The sequence below is a fragment of the Paramacrobiotus metropolitanus genome, unplaced genomic scaffold, assembly GCF_019649055.1.
Source record: "Paramacrobiotus metropolitanus isolate TYO unplaced genomic scaffold, Prichtersi_v1.0 Parri_scaffold0000051, whole genome shotgun sequence".
Taxonomy (NCBI): Eukaryota; Metazoa; Tardigrada; class Eutardigrada; order Parachela; family Macrobiotidae; genus Paramacrobiotus; species Paramacrobiotus metropolitanus.
In genome coordinates, this window is record NW_026570271.1 from 466,472 (window position 1) to 475,355 (window position 8,884).

The following is an 8,884-nucleotide window of genomic DNA, read 5'->3' on the forward strand; positions in this document are numbered from 1 at the left end:
AGGCTGACCATCTATTTCCGCAGCTCGATCGTCACGAGAACTGTGGCACCGTATATCGCGTTTTCGCTGTCCGGATGTCGGGGAGTGTCACCGCCAAAATAATACAGATATGCGGGAGAGAAATTGGTTGGTTTCTGTGCGTATACAACCGAGAGAAGCAAGCCAAGATTCTTTCAGTTAGATATGCTGCTATTTTATTTTGGGTATTTGACGGAATAGAATGGGTCTTTGACGGACTTCGATCCATCATAGAAGCAACTAGCTGTACTGCGTTAGTATAACACTAAATGATTAAATATTTATCTTAAGAGCTTGGCTAATCAAACTTGAAGTGTTAAAAGGCGTAACTAAAACGATGTGTCCCTTGAAACGAAAGTCCCTTTGTAACCTACAAGTACATTATTTCGACTACTACATCTGTACATCTGCTCCTCTTGTCAAACTTAAAAAACCGAAAAACCATTCCATTTAACTAGGACAAGAGATACATAAATGTTTCCGCAGCACGCAGTAGCAGACTTTCTCATTGCTTAAGATATTCTTCACAAAGAGCACTGTAGTCCAGCAGGCTAATCCTGGTCTTACAGCAATTAAGCGGAAAATAATGGCATGCAAGTTTCTCATGAGAGCTACTACGGAAACAATTAGGCCGAATTCAGCAGTAATAATTATAACACCATAACTCAGTGAACAGTTTTGACAGAGTGAATGTTACACTTTAGCTGTGTGTTTTGCGATTGGTACTTAATAATATGTCTACCCATCTTTGCTGGTTTTCGGGTTTTGAATTTACATCCAGTACAATATAGAAAAGTCCCGTTTGCATACAACAGCTCATGCTCTGCGCTGGAAAAATGTGTGAGAAATGCTTCCCCTTCGTCCCAGGAACGGCACATCTGGCACTCATATCGTCTAGTACGGCCGCTCATGCTCTCATGTTCTGACCAAAGCGACGGTATTTCAGAAGCTACTTCCATGCATCTGTCCGGCGATGTACTGGAATACTCAGTGATTTCGTCCCGTCCACTCCTGCGACAGGAAGACAATTTTTCTCCGGCAACATCTGTTTCGATGCCGTCTTCCGCAATGTCCATCTTTGCATGATATCTCGTCGCTGAATTTGAAATCAAATTTGTGGTACGGATGAAAAAAGTGGCATTAAAACTTGACTTAGTATCATAACCCGAAATAGGAAATCTTCCAACACCCCTGCTACAAAAGTAGTGACCCTGGGGCATTACCTGGAGCAAGGCAAAAAACGGTAATTTATGGCACCCGTAAACGTTACTAAAATTAGGACATAAAACATAGTTTTCTCGTACACGGTGCTTCTTTTAGCCAATATATGTAATAACCTAACGGTCATTTATCAGAAATTCTTAGATTTTTGGGAAAAAAGTAGTATTAAGCTGATATACCGTAATGGTTGCACTTTTCCTTCCTATTAAAGAAATTTTTCACTATCGGATTTAAGTTACTCGCAATAATTAAGAAGTACATACGTACTGCAGTTCGGACTTTACCGTAGGTGTTTTGCCTGTTTGACAAACCAGCGCACGGTATAGCGTTACCTCTGTAAGTACTGTACAATACATAGTTCTGTGACCTTAAACTTAATATACACTGATTAATACTCGACTCCAAGACTATCATCAAAATAATTTTATAATCAGGTTAAATGCGTTCGGCAGCCCTTTAATAAAAATGGAAAATGCAGTTTGTTACGTGCAAGTTTTTCATTAAATTATATTACAGTGTTTTCGTTCATGGTATTTGCACGCGTTTAGGTGCATTGTAATATATTTAATTTATTTTGTGTAATTTCATTAATTAATTGACCTAGTGCTGTATGTCATTTTGTCATCGTACAGGTACATACCACTATCCTTTTTGGCGATGCCATTTTCTTGATGAGGGAATTCTGCATTCTCTGTTGTGGCGCATGTATATCTGCGGTGTCGGTCATCCAGCAAGATACTGCAGCAAGCATCGAATCCGCTTGTGGAGCTGGAGACAGGCAAACCTGCGGATGCTGGAGCGTGGTCGTATCCTATCCATGAATCTCTTCTTTCTGGGTGACGCAAAATGCGCACAACGGGATTCTTTCTAAATCGTAACGACTCGGATGGTGCTCTTGGAGCTAAATTGGCTTCCCGTATTATCTGTTTTACCCATAACATCGAAGTTTCAGCTTGACGCGTTATCGCTAGATAAGACCAGCCCCGCTTGAAGAGCTCCAGAACCATCGGTCGCAACGTTTCATACCTCTTTCGATCTTGTTTTCGAAAGGTTACGGTTCTTCCAGCTGCGGCCAGTACCCGCTTAATGCAGTGGCGCGACAGATTGGCCTTCCGCATAATTTCGAAGCAAGGACGGCCGTTGTCGAATAAATTCAGGATTTCTTGTTTCTCCGTTGGGGTAAGATCGTACATCTCCTGCGCAGTCTCTTCCTTTCCGGTTTGCACATTTGATTGGGGTTCCGCAAAGGGAAGTTGTACCGTTTTGCAATGAATTACTCTTGGTGGCGGATCCGGCACGGTGAATGAACATCTTATCTGCAGTGGAACGTCATTCAGAAACATCCTGGGAATCAGCCTACATGTGTTTTTGTTGTCTAGGAAAGCCTGCTGTGCCAGGTAATATCCACCATTCTCTGCACAGTGCATACTGATATTATAAATGCGCAACCGTTGTTACGAGGAAATCCAGTTTTCGCTCGAATTTTTTTTTCCGTCACTCAGCATTACTGATTAAAGCAGGCGCCGCTCAGGAACTTCGGGATTAAGGGACTACAAAAAAGAATAGTATTGTGGCCGCAATACCAGTTGACCATGGCAGATGAATGCATTTTATAAGCATACAAAGCTAGGATAGTGTTGCATACATAGATACTGTTCTGCCTTTCCTGCAAAAATTCTGAAGCTGTTCTGAATTTTGACCCGGCAATTGTGCCCAGACTAAAACAGGATTGTTAATAAACCGGTGGTACTGATGTTTCGAAAATAACCTAAACTACACTACCCATACGTTTAAATAGGAAAAAATGCTTTTCACGCGACTGTTTGGTACATTTATCCTATATAGTCCATCAATAACCTTCCATCGTGGGGCGACAATAAATTATAATTTGTTAAATTTTAGATAATCGAGCATTTACATGAACAGAAGGCGCCCTACCTGAATAGACTTTGCACACTCAAGATAACGTGGAACACGTTACTTTACGAAAACCAGCACAAGCATGAAGTAAGTAAAAATAATTAACACTAAGACAAAGCCATAAAAAGCTGGTGATGCGGGACGATTGAAAACTGCTACAAGTCGACTGATGGCCGTTGCTTTTACAATGTAATGCTGTACAAGCTAAAACATTATCAATATACTGCACTTGAATATCGTCAAATTCCAAATTTCATTTGAACACCTCACGCAGACTGTACTATACCAGAAACCCATAGCAGTGAGCATATCGTCCCAAAGCTGACAAACAAATTTATTCTTAAATAAAAGCTGTGGGCGGCTACATTAATGCGTGGTTTGGTTTAAGAACTTTGTCTGACAACTCGAGAAAACAGGAGAAAGTGCAGAAACATTTCAGCAGAGTTGACTGTCTGTTGACGGACAAGATACCCATCTGGGTGTGTCTACTTCTTCGGTTCACTGTATGCAAATACCTAAAGTTACGAATCAGATCACATTTAGATGTTTTTTTCGCCTAAAGCTTTTGTATAGAGGTATGGCGTGCCGGCTTCCCACGGCTTCGCTTACAAGCTTGTGTGATTTTTCACGGATGAAATTTAACCATACAATCACAAGACAGGATTGTAGCGCTGACAAAGGAACTGCACAGTGTGCATACGTGTGCACTATGCATTCTTGCACGTCAATATCAATGGAGTGCCTACCCTTCTTGGCATCGAAGAGTGAATTCCAAAAACAAGTTAAATTTATCAGAATAGGGGACTTTAAGCCGCATCAATTCCACTAGCCGCCGAGTTAGGTCTTTCTTCCACAAGAAATACTGCCGGCGTTTTGACCATACGAACACTGAACGGGACGAAACTCCGGTCACGGTAATGTCATCAGAAAAAATCAATGTGGCGATATCTTGTATTAACGTAATGGTTTTGGCGAATGTAATCGTGGTTTTTTGAATAGCCGATCCAACGGTCCCCACCACGGGCAGCACGACGAGCGGTTGGGTTTCAAATTGCCGGAGCCAAGGTGGAAACGCCATACGAGTATGCACCATAAGCGCACGAACCTTCTGCGACTTCTGCTTTCGCTGGGAAGACGAGCAAGAATGCGAGAACAGACAGCAAAACCCAGGACAGCCATGCAAGCATGTTCATAGGTTTTTCTTAACAGCCAGTCACCGTTACTTTATATTTTAAATAACTGGTCTCCTGCTGCTTCTGTTTTCCTAAGTAGCTGCACACTTAAGTATAACCGAAGAGCCGGCTTGGGTGAAAAAATCAGAATTTTCTGCATGCCCAGTTATGACTGTGAACTGCAGTTCTCCATGTAACACGTCAAACTTAGGTAAGTGTGATCTAACGAAAGCTGCTAACACTAAAATTTTATTTAGCAATCAGCCATGACAGCGCCGCATCAGTCTTCGTTAACAGCAGCACAATGTTTACAGTAGAAACTGAAAGCCCATGTTGTCATCTCAAACGCACTCGCGCAACATGCATTCGATCCGTACGATTTATGCAGTTCCAACATTCAACTAACTTATGTAAACACCCGGTAACAAGATTAGGCTAATAATACTGTATTTTATCATTGAAAGGCCAAGCTTTGCTATTTTTTTGCGACGAATTTCGTTGGAATCGTTAGTTCGGAAATGCCTATCCTTTTGGGCGCAATTAAGTGAACGGCCACGGTGCAGTATCTGCACCTATGTACATGCTGCTGGAGCTACGTTTCTGTATTTTATACTTGTATTCTAGTGCCGGTACCGTGGTGCTTCGTGTGCCTAATTTTTATTATTAAGCGACCGTAGAATACAAATCAAGAAGAGCTACTAAAGCAGTTAGGAATTTTTTATTCGAAAGTGCTATCCGCCCAAAAATTTCCGGTAAATAATTATTTTATTTCGATAGTTGCGTTTTCTGTAGATTTCTTACGAGTAGAAAATTAATTCTGCCATCGCACTATATTTTTGGAATCATCTTCATTTTTTCAGTTGGTAGTGTCGTGAAAGAAAGTCCTACCAGTAGAATTGGGGTACAATCTCCACTTGTCCGACCACGACACAATCGGAATAGAGCTACTCTTATCTCAAACTGGTAGGAAAGTAGAAGATGGTAGAAGAAGAAGAAGATCTGGAACAAGTCAGGAACTGCTGGAACTCAGGAATCCTGCAAAACACCAGTAACACAATGATACGAGTAATACTTACCTGACCTCACGCTAGATGTTAGCAGAAGCGGTAAAAGCAATGTCCATCAACCTGGCGCTACAGGGCATGAAGATCGAAGGGACCGAAAGGTCAAGGCAAACAAGTGGGATCAAGTGGGTGACCTATTACGTCACGAGACTATCCGAAGATGATAATGCACGTCGACGAGATAGAGGAATGACCCCTGACGATAAGTGAAAGGTCACTCAGAGGTCAGTTTGAACAGCCTCACTTGGAAAGAGAAGACCAGAGCAAAAGCCTGAAGTTAATCAGATCGAGTAACAAGACTCTACTTTTGTTGGGATTACAACTCTTGACATTTCTGTGGGCGACGAGCGCCTTATATAGCCCTGGGCACTCGCAGGTGCTGGCTCTTCGTACGCGCAGGTACGGATCTGAGAACAATAGGGATTTAGAAACTAGCCAATAAAAGACATCTGATGACACGTGGACCAATAAGAACAAGAGGTCAGCTCGTACAGAAGAACAAAAGGTTTAGCTACGTCAGTGACTCGCGGTCACGTCGAAATGGCAAGTCGCGGTCAAAGTTCTCTGCTGGAGGTTTCTCAGAAGTCGAAACTGAGACTCGGGGTCATGACTCAAGAAAAAGCTGTAGTAAAGCCTAAGCCGTATCGTCAAGGGTAGAAGTAGTAGAAGTAGTACCGATGTGTACTAAGGCACGCCAGTACACGTCACCCCCGCAAACGAGATTTCACTGCATCGTAGTGGAACAAAAGTGGAACATCGTGGAACGACGTGGAACGAAGAGGAAGGAACATAGGGACATAGGAAAAAGTATCAGCTCCATCCACAATCAAAGTGCGACGCTCCATCCAGCACTATGAGTGCAACTTCCGCGTGTCCTCCGGTGCCGTAGAAAAAGTGAAACGCTGATCCATAAGTCACTGTGTGAGATCCTTGAGCGTTAACTGGCAATCCGGAGTCCACGGGAATGGATGGCGGAAAGCGAGAACGTCCCAAGTTGAAAAGAAAAACATACGATGCGCAATGCATACGCCCAAATTAAAAACACACTTTATCAAAATCGATACTTCTACACTTTTCACAAGTAACTTACACTGACTCATTCAGTTTTCCCTATTTAATTACGAATTACTTAAACTACAGATTTTTTCACCAAACATTACATTACGAAAAGATACTCGTATTATCAAATTACTGTTAAAATGACTGGAATGAGCCACTACACTACGATTTTGGATTTACACGGTGCATAAACCTGAAACACTAAACAACGAAATTAAAACGAAAACTCAACTTTTCATAACTTTGAACATACCGCAAGTTAACCTTCTTCAACTTCGGAACATGTCTCCTGATTCCTGTGCCAATGACGCATTCGACACATTACACAATCATCTTCAGCGCCCTTAATGTCATTTTCCATGTCCGGCCAATAGAACTTTTGCTCATCATTAAGGTATTCGATCATTGAAATACACAAATCGTTTCTGTGATGCACAAGGCGGTCATGCGCTAATTTCAACAGTACTGGACGCCACTGGTATGGAACGAATATTCGCTTCTCATTTCCATCGGGCGGTTTATGGTACAACACATCAGAACTGGAGGTGGTCAAGCAATTGACTTCAGCACGCACAAACTTTGTAGAAGTACTCGCATATTGCGGATTCTTGCAAAATCTTAGCCATTTCTGCGTATCGGAACACTGAGACTGCTGAACTCCCCAGAACTCAGGACTTTCCATTTCATCATACGACGGACTGAAAGTTGGGTCATCTTCGACATTCGAAGTCGGTCTCGTCCAACTAGGCTTATCAAAATTTCTGGCTGCTTCTAACAAACGAGTTTCTCTATTACGAGCAATTTCATCTAAAATCGTCTGGTACTCTTCTGCACCGATACAAATGTTAGTCTTGGCTCCATTGTCACCAGAGTCACTGTCGCTCTCATCGTTACTGCTATCTTCACTGACACCCTCGATGCACTGTACCTGAGCACTTACTGTACCTTCCACAATATCGTAGTGGACTGGCTCACCCCCGCAAACTTGCTGTTCTTCCGTATCCGAAACATTGCTTACCGGTTCTTCTTCCTCTTCAGAACTTGACACATCATTTTCACCCAGGCATTCATCTTGCTGCCGTAAACTTGCAACATACCGTATATCATTTAAAAACTGTTCTTCTATACTTTCCAGTCTTTTCAACTTTTCACGAATTTCAACTAATACCTGATCTAACGTACTGGAATTGACCGACATCACATTTTGCGGTGCAAATGCGTTATTTACACCCCCGCAAACTTGACTACTACCGACACTCTCACGTACACTTTCCGTTTGTACCTCCATGTGCATCATCGTCGCCGATTGGGAATACCCCCGCAAACTTGACTCAGAACCGGGTTCCCTTACTGAATGACTTACCGTATGAGTACATACTTCTGCTGGCATAACGTTCTTCATCTGCTTGGCTGGCCACTGTTTGACTGCAGAGCGAAGTTGCATAGCGAAAACTTCAGGCGCGTCTTGTGCCAATGCACAGTGTACCATTTTGTACGGCACCAATTCCGCTTCTTCACAAATTCCAATACGTTCAGTGCGCATCAGCGCTGGCAAAGAAGGACCGATTCTTGCACGTGGATGAAGGAAAGGATCAAACTTATGTGCACGAATGATGTCAGACATTTTATGCGTAGTACGATAAAACATGTTCGTTCTTACCGTAGGATCTCTGCGTGAAGGACGCAACGACATAGTGTTAAAATCAAAAATTAGCGATTTAGTAGTCAAAAAGTCCATACCGAGAACAATGTGGTCTCGATTAAGGGCGGGACTGACTAAGCAAGCGTGTTCATAACCATTACCGAAAAGTGAAATGTTAAGAAGCGCGCAAAGTGGATCGACCACTTGCGAGCCGTACGCGCCTTCCACCAGTAAACCTTTCATGTGATCAGGGCATTGGAAAATGTATAAATCCATTTCCTTTGCAAGTTTGTAAGGAATGACAGAGATACTGGAACCAGTATCAATCATTACTTTAACTTTTTTACCAAAAAATGTTAACGTCGTATAAAGTGCTTGTGCGTCCAGAGTGGGCAACAGACAAACCTCATTTGTTACAGGATATTCACTGATGTCGACTTCTGAGCTCTTACTCATTTCGTAATGTTCAAAATATGGCTTAAATTCAAGAAAGTTAACCTGCGCACTAAACCGTCTTAACATATCATGCGTAGGTTCGACCAACCGGGGATACGCTAACGGTTGTTGACATCCTAAAGACGGATGTAAACTGTGACACTTGTAACAGATTTCTCTACCGTTAGGTAATCGCCATTTCTCTCTCTGAATCTGATTCTCATCAAACTGCTGAGCATTTTGCTGACCAATCTGATTATTACCGAAATTACCATTAAATCGCTGTTGGTTATTAAATCCACTGTTATTACCAAAATTTCCATTACGATTAAAGTTATTACCACGATTAAAAT

General features: G+C 42.2%; 1 protein-coding gene across 1 annotated transcript; it reads right to left on the reverse strand.

Moving 5' to 3' along the window:
* Nucleotides 1-598: 598 nt before the first annotated feature.
* Nucleotides 599-3,547, reverse strand: LOC129592238 (uncharacterized). The gene is made up of 3 exons (XM_055488216.1): nt 3,178-3,547; nt 1,880-2,789; nt 599-1,114 (listed from the first exon to the last, which is right to left on the reverse strand). Exons 2-3 carry the CDS (start codon nt 2,664-2,666, stop codon nt 684-686), a joined length of 1,218 nt encoding a protein of 405 aa, XP_055344191.1. The 5' UTR covers nt 2,667-2,789; nt 3,178-3,547; the 3' UTR covers nt 599-683.
* Nucleotides 3,548-8,884: the final 5,337 nt, after the last annotated feature.